Source organism: Marmota monax, unplaced genomic scaffold, assembly GCF_021218885.2.
Source record: "Marmota monax isolate L192 unplaced genomic scaffold, Marmota_monax_Labrador192_F-V1.1 WCK01_AAM20220418_F8-fsc00598, whole genome shotgun sequence".
In the NCBI taxonomy this organism is placed as follows: domain Eukaryota; kingdom Metazoa; phylum Chordata; class Mammalia; order Rodentia; family Sciuridae; genus Marmota; species Marmota monax.
In genome coordinates, this window is record NW_026692916.1 from 18,435 (window position 1) to 34,859 (window position 16,425).

At 33.0% G+C, this 16,425-nt stretch overlaps 1 protein-coding gene across 1 annotated transcript in view; it reads left to right on the forward strand.

Annotated features, from left to right (window-relative positions):
* Fnip1 (folliculin interacting protein 1) overlaps window positions 1-16,425 on the forward strand; it is a gene marked incomplete at its 5' end in the record, with an annotated part of 61,279 nt that overhangs the window by 14,009 nt on the left and 30,845 nt on the right. The window contains 8 exon segments of the mRNA XM_046452056.1: window positions 1,656-1,756; window positions 1,988-2,062; window positions 5,144-5,235; window positions 7,162-7,245; window positions 8,899-8,970; window positions 10,558-10,693; window positions 12,570-12,771; window positions 15,233-15,318. Coding sequence (XP_046308012.1) covers window positions 1,656-1,756; window positions 1,988-2,062; window positions 5,144-5,235; window positions 7,162-7,245; window positions 8,899-8,970; window positions 10,558-10,693; window positions 12,570-12,771; window positions 15,233-15,318 — 848 coding nt within the window.

A 16,425-nucleotide genomic window follows, 5' to 3' on the forward strand; every position in this document is an offset into this window, starting at 1 on the left:
TAGCAACTTCTCTGTAAACTTAACTACTTTCTATTTAAGAGCAGCGCTCAGTTTAATGCTAAGCAAATGTCACTTGATGTGAATTTATTCATGTCATCCAAGCTTGCATGAATCATAACTGTTTTATTTTTAGTAGTATCAAAATAGAATCTTGGACTTTTTAATTATTTGAAATGATATAATTCTAGGATTTTTATGTGATGCTGAGGATTGAAACCAGTGCCTCACACATGCTAATCAAGTGCTCTACTACTGAGCTACAACCCCAGCCCAATGTTGTGTATTTTTAAATGTAACTGGTGACCATTTGTATGCTTTTTTGAAAAAAATGGCTATTCAAGTCCTAAGTCCTTTTAAAAATTAGTTCACTCATTTTTACTGTAGTGTTGTAGGAATTCCATGTATATTTTGGAGAGTGACCTCTCATCAGATATATGATGTGTAAATATTTTCTCCCATTCCATGGTTGACTTCGTATCCTCTTGTTCCTTTGCTGTGAAGAAGCTTTTTAGTTTGATGTGGTTCCATTTGTCTGTTATTGCTTTTGTTGCCTGTGCTTTTACCATCATATCTGTGAAATCATTGCCTAGACTAATGTCATGAAACTTTATTCTAGTTAGAGCTGATTTTTGCATATAGCATAAGGGCCCAGTTTTATTCTTTTGCATATGAATATCCAGTTTTCCCAGGAGCAGTTGTTGAAGAGACTATCTTTTCCCTTTTGCATATTCTTAGCAACCTTATTAAACTTTAGTTAATGCTATAGGTACAAATTCATATCTGGGCTCTGTATTCTGTTTCGTTGATTTGATGTCTTTTTTTAATGACAGTACCATACTGTTTTGATTACTTGGCTTTGAAGTATATTTTGAAATCTGGAGTATGTTGCCTCCTGTTTTGTTCTTTTTTTCTCTAGGTTATTAGGCTACTCATGACTATTCATGGTCATATGAATTTTAGGATGTTTTCCTATTTTTGTAAAAAATGCCATTAGGATTTGAGTTACATTGAATCTGAAGATCACAAATCTTTTTTTTTTTTTAATACAAACTATATACAAATCACCTCATATGTAGATACTTCTTTTACACAATAGAAGTAGAACTATTCTATCTATTCAGTGAATTATACTTGTTATCTCTCCTGGAGGAGAAATGTTGCATATATTTAATACATGGTCAAGTATGTTGATTTTGAGCATTATTTGTAGTAGCAAAATCCTGAAAGTGACCTAAATATTCATCAGAAAAAGGAACTGGTCTAAACTGCCGTGTTTTCATTTGGTGAACTCAGGTGCTCTACCGTTGAGCTACATCCCCATTTCTTTTTATTTTTTATTTAAGACAGGGCCTCACTAAGTTGTCCAGACTGGCCTTGGACTTGTGATCCTCCTACTCTTAGCCTCCCAAGTAGTTAGGATTTCAGGTATGTGCCACCATGCCCAGTTATGGCACAGCTTTTAAGGGGAATGAGTTAAATTTCTGTGTTAACAAAATGGTTAGGTGTATGAGACATTGTACACAAAGACAGTGTACATAAAGATGAATTAAAACCTTCAAATGTAGAATAATATAACAAAAGAAATAATCAATATTTGAAAAAATCATAGGGGTTTTAAATTTTGCAATTTTACTAATGTTTTGGTTATTGTTCAGGGTTCAAGGTGCTCTTCTGATGCCAATATGCTTGGAGAGATGATGTTTGGCTCAGTAGCAATGAGCTACAAAGGATCCACCTTAAAAATTCATCAGATCCGGTGAGGAGTTTTCTGAATTTTTTAAAGTGAATTCAATTTTGTTTTTTGAAGATGACAGAATTTCATTTGATTTTCCACTCATATTGAGCATGCTACATGATTTATGATGGTCTGTAGTTTTAATGCTACTTCATGATGGCTCTTGTTATTATGCTACAAAATCTGGATGACTCACCAATTTTTATTTACAATAAATTAAAGAATTGTCTGAACTTCTATTTTTCTTTATAGTTCCCCTCCACAGCTCATGCTCAGCAAAGTTTTTACTGCACGGACTGGCAGCAGTATATGTGGAAGTCTCAATACGTAAGTTCTTATGGATGTAGAGAGAAAAGTTTTAGTTATGATAAGTGGATATGAAAAAAAAGAATTGCTTTTTGTATTATAGTACAACTTGAGATTTTTTTTTGTCTTTTCCAAGTTTGAAGGTTTATGGAGACCAGATTGCATCATTTGTGTTTAATCAAAAAACAGGAGATGTTGTTTCTGTTTCTATAATTTATTTGATGGTATATCTGGAAGCAAAATGTTGAGTGCATTTTCATCTTATGTTAACCTGCTGATTTTTAGTTTTGCAGTTCTGAACGAAGTTAGTATTTGTAAGGTTGTGTTCTTCAGTTTTCACATTCCTTGCAGAATAAAATCCACTGACAAGATTGGTCTAGGTCAGCCATGTCAGTATCTATATAGTATATATAATACATAATGAGAGCTGCAGGGGTATGATAAGCTATGAATGCCAAGATTAGAATAGTGAAGCTGAAACAACAGTAGGCCTGGTGTTAGGATAATGGACCATTTATCAGAACTTAACAAATGAACTAAGAGGGTTGGACTTAGGTGCTAATGGACCCCAAGAGAAGAATTCTGTGGGTCCAAATCAGAACAGAGCTCATTGGTTAGGTGGAAACCCAGGAAAAACCTGAGGTGAAAAGAAGACAACAAGGAAACTATTCTAGAGAAATTCTCTTGAACTTTCATTAGTTGTTTATGACTTTAAAGTGCTGTATGTTTCTAGGGCTGGGGTTGTGGCTCAGTGGTAGAACGCTTGCCTAGCATGTGTGAGGCACTGGGTTCAATCCCTGGCACCACATAAAAATAAACAAATAACTCCGCTGTGTATCCATCTGATCCTGGGCTTTTCTTGGTTGGTAGACTTTTGATGGTGTCTGCTATTTCATCACTTGAAATTGATCTGTTTAAATTGTGTATATCATCCAGATTCAATTTGGGCAAATTATATGGCTCTAGAAATTTGTCGATGTCTTCCATATTTTCTATTTTATTGGAGTACAAGTTTTCAAAATAATTTTAAATTATCTTCTATATTTCTGTAGTGTCTGTTTTGATAGTTCCTTTTACATCATGTATATTAGTGATTTGAGTTTTCTCTCTCCTCTTCATTAGCATGGCTAAGGGTCTGTCAATTTTATTTATTTTTTCAAAGAACCAACTTTTTGTTCAGTCAATTTTTTCAATTGTTTCTTTTGTTTCAATTTCATCTCTGATTTAAATTATTTCCTGTCTTCTGCTGATTTTGGTGTTGATTTGTTCTTTTTTTCTATTTAGTGTTAAGTCATTTATTTGTTGACTTTTTCTTCTTTTAAGGTATGAACTCCATGCAATGAACTTACCTCCTCGAACTGCTTTCATAGTGTCCCATAGTGTCCCAGAGATTTCGATTGTTGTATCTGTGTTCTCATTCACTTCTAAAAATTTTCTAATCTCCTCCTTACTGTCTTCTGTAACCCATTGTTCATTCAGTAGCATATTATTTAGTCTCCAGGTGTTGGAGTAGATTTTATTTTTTTATTCTACCATTGATTTTTAGTTTCATTCCATTATGATCAGACAGAATGCAGGGTAGAATCTCTACTTTTTTATATTTGCTAAGAGTTGGATGGAGTTAGAGAAGATAATGCTAAGTGAAGTTAGCTAATCCCCCCCAGAAAACAAATGCTGAATGTTTTCTTTGATATAATGAGGCTGATTCATAGTGGGATAGGGAGGGGCATATGGGAGGAATAGATGAATTCTAGATAGGGCAGAGGGGTTGGAATGGAAGGGAGGGAGCATGGGATTTTTAATGGTGAAATGTGATGTTCATTATTATCCAGAATACAGGTATGAAGACACGAATTGGTGTGAATAAATTGTGTAAACAATGAAAAATTTTGCTCTGTATGTGTAATAAGAATTGTAATGCATTCTGCTGTCAGATATAAATAAATAAAGAAACTTTTAAAAAAATAAATAAAATAAAGGTATTGTGTCCATCTACAACTGAAAAAAATTTTGAAAAATTTCTACATTTCTGTAGCAGCTCTTTTAAAACTTTTTTTTCCCAGGAAACAAAGGGAAATATTCTTAAAAATATTTTAAACACTTAAAAAAACTTGATGTGAAAAATGCTGATTTTTTTTAGTTTAATTGTGAAGTTGAAATTAGAGGTCATTGATTTTAGTTGTAATCACCTCAGTTTCATCTTTTTTAAGTTATTGTAATAATTCTTGAAGTTTATTGAAAGTGTAATTTGCACTAACAGCATAAAGTAATTTTATTTTTGTTATTCTGACAGATATACTGAAAGAAGTAATATAAGCTGTTTTAAATGTGTAGACTAAAGATATGTTTTGTTTGGTTGCAGCTGCTGCTCCTCTTCCTCCCTCACCTCCCCCCATATTGAGAAAATATTTTCATATCCAAAATGTGAGGGAGGCTGGGTACATAGCTCAGTTGGTAGAGTGCCTGCTTTGCGCGCACAAGGCCCTGGATTCAATCCCCAGCACCACACACCCACGCACATACACAAAAAGGAAACAATGTGAGGGGAAACCTTATTGGTGGACAGGGGTTATAGCTCAGTGGTAGAGCTCTTGCCTGGCATATGTGAGGCACTGGGTTTGATTTTCAGCACTGCATGTTAACTAAGTAAAATAAAGCTCCATTGACTACTTAAAAAATATTTGAAAAGAAAAGAAAACCTTGTTGGTAATGTAAACCAGAGTCACAACTTTCCTTTATAAAAGGGCCAAATACTAAATATTTTTGACTTTGTGAACCACACAGTGTGTTGTACTTTTTCACCCCTACTTTGCAGCATTAAAACAACCATAAACAATATATAAATAAATGAGCATGACTATGTTTCCATAAAAGTTTATTCATAGAAAAGAATAGCAGGCTGGTTTCACCCTCAAGCTGTATATAGTTTGCCAATCCCTCATTTAAATGATTACTTGGTTATCGTATATAGTTTATAGTACCAATATGTAAACATCCTTAAAGAGTTTTTTGCTCATAAAATTTCATTAGGATGTATACAGAATTTCCATTAAAGCATAAAATGAATTTGGAATTTATTTATATATTTCTCCCCCTCTATAGGTTGCAAGATAGTCTTGAATTCATCAATCAAGACAACAATACATTAAAAGCTGATAATAACACAGTTATTAATGGACTACTTGGAAATATAGGTAAATGGTTTATTTGATTTTATAAGTTTAAAAAATGTTAACAGTGTAACATGGGTTTGAACCTATTTCTTAATCATGTAAACCTATTATAAAACTAAAAAATTTCAAATACCATACACGGAAAATGCTTTTAAATTGCACATATTACATAACATTTGTAATATTTGGAAAACATTTTTATTATGTTAGGATATAATATTTATTTTGTCAACTGCTGAAGATATAATTTGTCCTCACTGTTTTTTTGTTTTTAAATTCGGCTTTCATTGATACAGAAAGCCCATATAAGTGTTCTTGAATATTCCACAGCCAGGAAAGACTGATATTGTCCCTTAACTCTTCTCTCATTCCTAACCACAAGTCATTTTAAAATGGTTCTCATTTTTGTGATCTGTAATTCACATGAGCAGACATCCAAATTTGTTTTTTTTTTTTAAAGATTTATTAGGCTTAACAACTTATTTAGTAATGTGATTAGCTAATTGTTGTTATTATGTAAGCTCAACATTTTAAAATGACAAGCTATTTCTGAAATTTCTGGTCGTTTGTCCTAGAAAGTACAACTAAACTGCTGCTTATTACTATTTTCCTTGCATGAAGAACTATAATAGCTCAGGGAGTGGGTGTCAATTAAGCTAGTATGAATATTTCTCTCTTATTTAGTAAGAACTTTTGTTTATAATTAGTTTTAATAAACATTTAGTAGTTATATGTATTAGTAGAAAACACATTTTTCTTCCAACTTGAGCATTGTTAACGTTCTGCTCAGTAAATATTATTTTTATAAGTCATGTTTTTTTTCAAATGAGCAACTATATTAAGCATCTAGTTTTTCTTAATTTATTTTAATAAAGTAGAACTGTAGCAAAGAAATAACATGTCTTTTTTCTTTATAATTTTGACACTATTAAAAGCTCAAGGGGCTTATTAAAAGCTACTCTGTTTAATAGTACTAATCTATTGTCACTTAGAAAATTACACTATTGAGATTACATATACTCATTCTTTCTTTTCTAATGTAGAACAGAAAATCCACTTAACAAAGAACAGGTTTTAAATAATGAATGGCTTATACTTGCACATTCTTAATTGGAACTCAAGGAAAGTTGGTCCTTGTGCTATTGTTTATTTTCTTTAAATTTCTAATCAGTCAGTCAATCAGGTGCTTGTTGAGCATCCATAATAAGTGAAGCACTCTGCTAGGCCATAGGGGAATTAGTTTCTGCCTCAATGAACTAACACTTAGTGGGGGTCAGAAAAGTAATACAATAATTGTAATATTCTGTAGTGAATTCTTAGACAAGACAAAGAGCAGAATGTAATGAACATTTTGAGAAGCACCTCACTCAATCCTGGAGAGTCATGGAGGTCTTCCTTGAGGACATGAGACCTAAGCTCACATTTAGCCAGAGAGCCGGGGAAAGATATTTTCTAGGAAGAACGCAATGTGTATCTAAACCTAGGGAAGAGATCATAGAGTATGCAAAAAAGGTGACTGTCAGTAAGACCCCTTTCTGTTCTTGTGCTAAATGCAGTAAGATATTATTCTTTTCATAGTTGCAGGTGAATACTGTAATCATAAAACTGACTTTTTAAATAAATTTTATTTGGCAAATGTAGATAACATTTTTGTCCTTTTTTGAATCTTTACAAACTGTTTTACATTAGAAAGCAGAAACATATTTCTGTTATTATGTATGGGCTTATTAGGAAATAGGCAAGAAATTGTTTACATAAACTATGACTCAGAGGAAGACCATCCTTTTTCCAAAAAGGGAAGACAACTTGAATTCTATTTAAGTTAAAAGTTTCCATCCATATCTGTTAGTCTGCTTTTGTGCTACCTTACCTTACCTTTTTCCCATGACGCATTGTGGCTTCTCTAACAGCCCTCTTTCATGTGTATTTTACATTTTTGCCATGTAGGTCTTTCACAGTTCTGCAGCCCCAGGCGGGCATTCTCTGAGCAGGGTCCGCTCCGCCTGATCAGGAGCGCCTCTTTCTTTGCAGGTTTGCCATGTGCTGTGTGGGTAGACTAGTTGTTGTGCCCTAGAGGCTAGAATCTGTAGTTAAGCTGTGGAAACAAGAGGGTAGGTGAATGCAATTGGGAAGGTTGTGGTTAAGAAACCATTACTTATGAACTATAAGAGCTTAATTACTTTCTACTGAATATGTTCCTAAAGGTTCCACAAAATAATCAGTACAATTATATTTTTATGAAATTTCAGTTTGTTATTTCTTTTCCCTTTATGTCATACTGGTTTTAACTTAAGAATCCTAAACAAAATTGAGTATGAACATTATTTCTTTTACTGCGACTTAGAATTTTAAATTTGACACTGTCTTGTTTCCATGGCTAAGTAGCTTTTGTATGGTAGTTCACCAATTGCAGAAAAGTATCCTCTGATTATTATTGTAAAATTTCTGATCTATATTTTTCCATAAAAGCAATTTTTCTTGGAGCTAAGATTTAGATGAACAAGCACCATTTTAATGCTCTGTAAAAGGAATATCTGAGTATAGTCATTTGTATCATTAAATTGATCATTATATGTGTGTGGTCATGATTTTATATTTATAGGAATCTAGTCCTATTCTATATTTTCACACATTTCACACACAGTGACCTGGCATTGTAACCTTCTGGTAGAAATTATTAGAATGGAGCACATTTATTGGTTATTGTTCTCAGATTGGTATTCATTTAGCCCTTCTTTTTAAATTACTATTTCTTTTTTTCTTTTGTGGGGGGGGGGAAGGGAGGTTCCGGGGGTTGAACTCAGGGACACTCAACCACTAAGCCACATCCCTAGCCCTATTTTGTATTTTATTAGAGACAGGGTCTCACTGAGTTGTTTAGCAACTCGCTAAATTGCTGAGGCTAGCTTTGAACTCACAGTCCTCCTGCCTCAGCCTTCTGAGCTGCTGGGATTACAGGAGTGTGCCACCGCACCAAGCTTAAATTAACTGTTTCTTTTTCCTGTAAATATTAGATGTGAACAGTACATCTTTATCATAGAAAATTTTAAAAATATGAAAAATAGGCCAAAAAATGTGCATTAACCATCTTGTCAGTTAAACAGCCACTTTTTTGTGTTTATGGTGCTAGCAGTTGAACCCTGGAATTTACCCGTGTAAGCGGGCACTCTACCACTGAGCTGCAGCCCTAGACCCCCACCTTTTATAAACAAAATTAGTATACATTCAAACAAATTCCTCAAACTTTTTTATTATAAAAATTTTTATTTTTGTTATGTGTCTATTTAAACGTTGATATAGTCAGAATTAGTGAAGTATACCATGAGATACCAATCACAGAGACACAGCAATCAGCATTCATACTGTCCTGTACTTTGCTTTTTTTTCATATAGTAGTATATTGTAATATCTCTCTGTTACTGAATATGCTTCTAGAATATTGATTTTAGTTACCCCTAACTTCTTTAGATATTATTATATCATAGATTATTCAGTGTCAAATCTTACAGATCTCAAAGCTTGTTCAACTGAGTAATGGCTCTTGGTGTTGGGTTGGTGCCATGCTACTGAAAAAAATAAAGGAATGCAATGAGATGAGCATGATTTAGTTTGCTGTTTAAAAGGAGCAACATCCACCTGAGTAAGAATATATTCTATAACTGACAATTTTGTCTTGATTTGCAGTTCATAGTAACCCAATGGACATGCCTGGAAGAGAGCTAAATGAGGACAGAGACAGTGGCATAGCACGCTCTGGTAATGTCAGGTTCTTGTACTAATTTCATTTTTTATGAGATTGCTGTTAGCTGGCATTGATTTTTTTTTTTAATCCCTGTTTTTATCATCTAATTCTGTGTGTACAGTTGTTCATATTGATACTTGACATACAAGAGGATTGTGGCAAGAGCAAAGAGATACCTCTAAAATTCAACCTTTTTCATGTTTATGGTTAAGTGTGCCTGGTAGAAAATGGCTTAGCTACTACAAGAAAGAAAAATACTGCTCAGGAGAATACTTAGAAACCATAATAGAAAACAAAACAAACAAACAAAAAAAAAACCCCCAAAACTACACAGTAGTTTATATCTGCTTGCTGCTAACTAGAGTTTAAATTTTTAGATTGTCTTTTGCCCAGAAAAGCTTAGGCATTAAGAACCAGTGTTATACATACATTTTTCTTTAAAGTATGAAACTTTTCCAAAATCTGTATTGTCTAGCAGACATTTAGTAAAACATGCTGGATATTGGGAGGTAGCAGGAGGCAAAGCCCAGATTCTGCTCTTAAGGAGCATAGAAGTGCAGAGTCTACTGGAAGAACAGGAAAATCTTCTGTCATTAATTCATTGTATGGTGTGTTAAGTGATAGACCTGTGCAAAGAAGTTCAATGAATGGATACTTCTGTTAGCCTGGTTAAGGGGCAGGATGCCAGCAGTGCTTTTCAGAGATATAATGCTTGAGTTATATCTTGAGAAATAAATAGCCAGGCAAAAGGCATAGAAAAAGGTATTTTAGGTAAAATAACTTATCATCTGGCGTGTACCTTTTTATAGAAGACGTTAATACTTCCATGTTTTATGTTTGATTACCAATTTTCATTATGTGATTATAATAAAGATGGAAATCTAAAATATTGCCAAACAAAATAAGCCCTTATTGGCATACCTTAGATCTACTTGGGAGAAGGAGAAGATCTCTAGTCCAAGGAAAAGTAGAGGATTATAGCTCTCAATTTCTCAGGCAAGAAACTGGTCTTAGAAATTCAGAGAAGGGGTTTGGGAAAGGAATTAGCCCTACAGTTGAGATTGCAACAGTTATAACTAGAGTAGGGTCTACTGGAATGTGTTGTCATCTTAAAATGCTCCAAAGACTAATCTGTAGGGTCAGCTGGTTTTTGTAGCATAGTAGGTATAATCATGACTCTTACTCAAACCTATCCATTCAAAAGTGATACATGAGTGCTCTTAAATTACCTCTATAAATGCCAGGCACTTAACTTTCAAAATAAAGCTTTTGTTCTTGAAAACCATCTGTTGCATTGTTTGGAACAACATCAGATTTCCTTTAAGTACTTAAAAGGTTCAGCAAAGTTAGGGGACAGGTGGCATTTTCTTCTGTAGGGGGTGGGGCAGGGATGCCAAAAGGGGATTGTCTTAGACTTGTTCTAGTACATACAAAATTTGTCACCATGAATGATATATTTTCAGTGGAAAGTTTAGAGGAGAGGCTATTAAGGCAAAATGAAAAATTGAATCATTCTGCTCTCAAATTTGTTAAAAAGAAATTTGACATTATGTTTAGTTATTCTTGACTTATACTTTGTACTTGTTCTTCTGGCTTAACAGCATCTCTCAGCAGCTTGCTTATCACCCCATTTCCCTCCCCAAACTCCTCACTTACCCGAAGTTGTGCCAGCAGCTACCAGAGACGTTGGCGACGCAGCCAAACAACAAGTTTGGAAAATGGGGTATTTCCTAGATGGTAAGTTGAAATTTGAACAAGACTGAATAATATTTAAAGGGTTTTTGAAACCTGGACTTGTATTTTATATATTTTAAGTCTGGAACTAAAAACTTTTAAAATTATATCTTTTTTTATTGTGGTAAGTTATGAAAACAATATTCTGTTTTAATGATTTTAGATGTACAATTCAGTGGCATTAAGTACATTTACACCATCATCACTATCTAATTCTTGAACTTTTCCATCTTTTCAAATTGAAACTCAATAACTCCTCAATCCTCCCTCCTCTGCCCCTTGCACGCACTCTTCTATTTTCTGTCCACATGGATTTGGCTGCTTTTTGTACCTAATATAAGTACAATCATATGGTACCTGTCCTTTTATGTCTGATTTATTTTACTTAGTAAAAATATCTTCAGGGTTGATCCATGTTGTGTCATATATCAGAAACTTATTCATTTTTATGGCTAACTAACATTTAATGGAAGTACATTTTGTTTATCTATTATCTGTCAATGGACACTTAGGTTGCTTTGGCCTGTTGTCAGTAGTGCAGCTCTGAATATGATATACAAAAATATCTGTTTGAGTCTTTGTCTTCAGTTCTTTGGGTATATACTCAGAATTGGAATTGCTGGGTCAAATGGTAATTCTATTTTTAACTTTTGAATAACTGCCACACTGTTTATTACTGTGGCTTCACTATTTTACATCTCTACCAGCAATATAGACAGGTTCTAATTTTTCCATGTTCTCACCTGACACATTTCTGTTTTGTTTTTGTTTTTGGAGTTTGGTAATCAGACCAAGGTCTTTGCACATGCTAGCCAGGTGCTCTACCATTAAGCTACACTCCAGCCTCTTCTCCCTTTTTTTTTTTTTTTTTTTTTTAATAGACTTGCTAATAATGGATGCAAAGTGGTTTTTCATTGTAATTTTGATTTGCATTTCCCTATTGATTAGTGATATTGAGCATCTTTTCAAGTGCCTGTGGGCCATTTGTATATCTTCTTTGGAGAAGTGTCTTTTAAACTCCTTTGTCATTTTAAAATCAAGATTTGTTTGTTTTGTCATTGAGTTGTAAGAGTTCTTTATATGTTTTGGATATTAATCCCTTGATAAATATATGATTTCCAAGAGTGGAGAATTTATATTTTTATTATATTTATGTTACATTTCATCAATATTTCATTCTGCTAATAATATCCTTTTATGCACAAGTTTTAGTATTTATGTAGTTCAGTTTAGCAATTTTTTTCTTTTGTTGCCCATGCTTTTTGTGTTACATTCAAGAAACTATTGCCAAATCCAGTGTCAAGAAATTTTATCCTTTGTGTTTTTTTCTGAGAGTTTTATGTTTAGCTCTTTGATTCATGTACTGTATGTTTTGATATTTCAGTTTTTCATATTTCTATTTTGGTAAGTTATTCATTCTCTAAAGATCTTTTTTTGATCTATGTTAAGTACAGCTACAGATAATGAAACTTCTTGCTTCCTCATTTACTCACTCTCTTTATTCTGTCTTCTTTGATTTTGCTTCTGAAATTGAAAGGAGCACCAGTAGATCCTAGAACAGCAAATAATTTATACCTGGCTCTCATAAATTCCTTAAAATTCAGATATTTAGCTTAATTATGAATTGGATCATGTGCTTCTTTAGGGACATCTAATTGGACAAAAATATTTCCAGCCTGAAACTATAGTAAAACTTCTTATCAAAACTTAAGCATGAAAGGATAGCCAATGTATTTCTCAAGAGACATAAAATTTGTATGAAATTTTAGATTTATTTGATAAAAAATTCAGAAGATCTTTAATTTGCCTGCATTTAATTATCAAGAAGATTGAGTTGCAAATTTAATTACTTTTTTAAATTAAAAAATTTATTTTTAAGGTCTATAGAAGAAAGCTTTAATCTGTCAGATGAAAGCTGTGGCCCTAACCCAGGAATTGTGAGGAAAAAGAAGATTGCAATTGGGGTAATCTTTTCGTTATCCAAAGATGAAGATGAAAATAACAAATTTAATGAATTCTTTTTTTCACATTTTCCTCTCTTTGAAAGCCACATGAACAAATTAAAGAGTGCAATAGAACAGGTAAGTAGTTCTTTATATCTGACAAAATATTTATTTTTATCATTTATTATTCTGATTAATCATTTGGCAAAAAAATTAAAAGCCACTTTGCAGATGCCTTACAAAATACTCTTGAAGATGGAAATAAGATACAACCTTTTTGAAGAAGCTTACTGTCTAATAGAAGGTCTATTCTATTATTCCTTTAGAAACTAAATTTTTGAGGACCTATAATGTAGCAGAACTATTCTAGTAACTGAAGAAAACTTGTAAAGAAAGCACCACTCCTGACCTCATGGGATAGCAAAATAAATGAATATGGTTTTTGTAGATGGTAGTAAGTGCTGTAAAGAAAAGAAGAAAATAAGGCATGTAAGAGAAAGGTACATAAGGCATGTTCTAAGGAAGAATCACCAACTCTTATAGGCAAATCAAGAAGTCCACTCATAAAATGAAATAATAGATATGGGGAATATGAAATAGGAGATATGGGGAGTATGAACTAGAGTGGTCAGGGAGAATATGTTTGAAGCAGGAGCAAAGACCCTTTGGCAGGAGTGATTGTGATGCTTAACCAGCATTAAGGATGCCAAAGTGGGTTAAAATAGGACCAGATCATGTAGGGCTTTATAGGATTCCACTGAAAGAGTATTGGCATTTACTAAAAAGGATGGGAGAACACTGGAGTAGAGAAATGACATTATTTACAAGATCATTCTTACTGCTGGTGGAGAACAGGTTTCTAGGAACAAAGGTGGATGTTGTGGGAGTAGTTAGGAGGCCATTGCAACAATCTGAGTGAGAGATGATGAACACTGAAACCAATTTAGTAATGGAATTGGTGAGAAGTGGTTATATTCTGAATATATTGAAAATAGAGCCGATACGATTAGCTGATGGATGAAATTAAAATGTGAGAGAAAGAGCAGTATACCACTTACGGTAATTTTGAAATAATATTTGAATTGAAAAGTTGGGATTTAATAGGTTAAAGGTTACTTTTTTAGTGTTTTCATGTTTTAGTGCTTTGACCATTCTATAACCTGAAGTGTACACTGTTAATACTTATAGTTGTCTGAATATTTCTTCATGTTTAATATCTCACTTTTTAAATTAAGGGTAAAAGATAAAACTAAGTGTATTTGTATAAATGAATGGGACTTTAAAAGTTCTATAGTAGTTTAGTGATAGGATTTAGTGAACTATAAATCATCCAAAAATGTTATCATCTAGGTTCAGTTTTCAAATTATGGACTTTTTTTTTTTTAAATTAAAAGCTGTGAATTATCTGAGTTCTTAAGCATTACCTCTTTTTGAGATCTATAATGTAATTTTTAAATGTGATATGATTGCCTGGTACTGTGGCATATGCCTATAATCCCAGTAGCTTGGGAGGCTAAAGAGGGGGGATTGCAAGTTCAAAGCCAGCCTCAGCAAAAAGCAGGGTGCTAAGCAACTCAGTGAGACCCTCTGCCTAAAAAAAAAAAAATACAAAATAGGGCTGGGAATGTGGCTCAGTGAGTGAGTGCCACTGAGTTCAATCCCCAATATCCAAAGGGGAAAAAAAATGATAAGATTAAAGAAGACGACTTAATTCTAGTACAAGAATATTTACTTCTTTATAAATTGTGAGTTTCTTAACTGTCTGAAGAAACAAACTTACTTTCATCCTATGAAACTTGATCTCTGGCCTGAAGTCATTTAACCTTCTAAATTAAAAAAAAATGAAGTAAATTTGTAATTACATAAATAATGCAGAATTAAATTCTCTTTGAAAAAGTAAAAACTTGCGAAGTTTTTTTTTAACTCCGTATCCTAATCTGCATCTCAAGCTTTCCAACTTAAGCTGATTGTGTCTTTTAAGATAGCAAATATTTCTAATAAGTTTAGATATATTTCAGGAGAAATTTTACATTTCTGATATTTAAAAAAGCATTAACAGAAGCTGTGAAATTATCTGTGAAATGCAAGAATTAAATCTTGAGCTACTATTAATCAGTTATCATTAAGTCTTATTTTGTTTAGGAAAAAACATTGTTCTTCTGTAACCCAGAGATTGTGGACATCAGTTTTCTTTGTGTGTTGATATTCTGCAGTTTGATAATTAAAATAAGAGATCTAGGGAGCTGGGGTTGTGGCTCAGTGGTAGAGTGCTTGCCTAGCATTCATGAGGCACTGGGTTTGATCCTCAACACCACCTAGAAATAAAAAATAAAGATATTATGTCCACCTAAAACTAAAAGATAATTATTAAAAATATTTTAAAAGAGTTCTAACAGTTGAAAATTTTGAATTTTGACATAATAATTAATAACTAAAGGTACAAAAAAAAAGCTATTATAAATGGGTTTATCTTTTTTATTTCTTTCTAGGTTGAAATGTTGGTAGAGTGTTGTATAAATATATGACTTTTTCTGTCTTTTTTTTCCATGTTTTGACCACGATTGGCATAAGATCTAACTATGTAATGATTGTTTTCAAGGCTATGAAAATGAGCCGGAGATCAGCTGATGCCAGTCAGAGAAGTTTGGCATATAATCGGATAGTTGATGCCCTGAATGAATTCAGGTATATATTTCCCAGTTTTAATAATACAGAACTGTTTCATAGTATACCCAAGAAGATATTTCTTTTCCTAATTTGTTCTAATAGAATTTAGTTTTTAAAATGTTTTTTTATCCCATAGTTAAAGGAGGGTGGTTGGGATCAAAGCACGTTTTGTAGTCTTCAGTGGTACAGTTTTTAGTACTGGACTATTTGACAAAGTATGTATGACCGGAAAATGCATTGTTTTAAGCAAAGTATGCTTTGTTCTGTAACTAGTGATAGTAATCAAATGTTCTTTGATATAAATTTTCCATGAATACAAGTATATATGGATATAAGCAGAATGAATTTTATGTTCTGTTGCTTGGTCTTTTCTCTAGATATGGCACAGTGACTAGGATTTCTTCTGATATATTTTCTGGCTCAGTTAAATTGTACCTGAAGCTCCAACATGGGGCTGCATATATGTGGCAAGCAAAAATATTACAAATGAGCTTTAAGTTCAGAATCACAATAAATGATTGTATGTCTCAACATGAAGAAATTAATTTTAAGTCTACTTCATCATCTCAGTCTTATTTTCTTTAGACTGGAGAGAGAGAGTATAGTACAGAGAGTAAGAGCTTAGGCTTTAGAATTGACTGACTTGTGTTCTCACACTGGCTCTGCCATTTACTACCTTCAGTGACCTGGGGCAACTCCACTAACATGTTCAACTTCTATTTAAAAAAAAAGAAAAGTTTAAAATAGGCAAATTCAATTAATGGTCTAGTAGATTGTTTTAAATATTAAACAACATGCATTTTACTGACACCACTGAGAAAGGCATTAGTGGCACCACTTTTTTCTCTGGTAAACATAACCTACAGCATTGCTTCCCTAACTATAATTATTCACATCATACTTTCATAATTTTCCCAAGTCTATTTATCATCTATCATTTTAATTTAATGTTTCTCTTTAAGTTGTCCCTCTTTTATACCTAGGTAAATTTATTTTAAATGAAACTTTATTACTCTAAATGGATAATCAATATCCTTTGCCATAAGCTAACTATAAAATGAACTACTAAAGTAAATTCAAGCCAGGCATGGTGGCACACACCTGTAATTAATTCCAGCAGCCCAA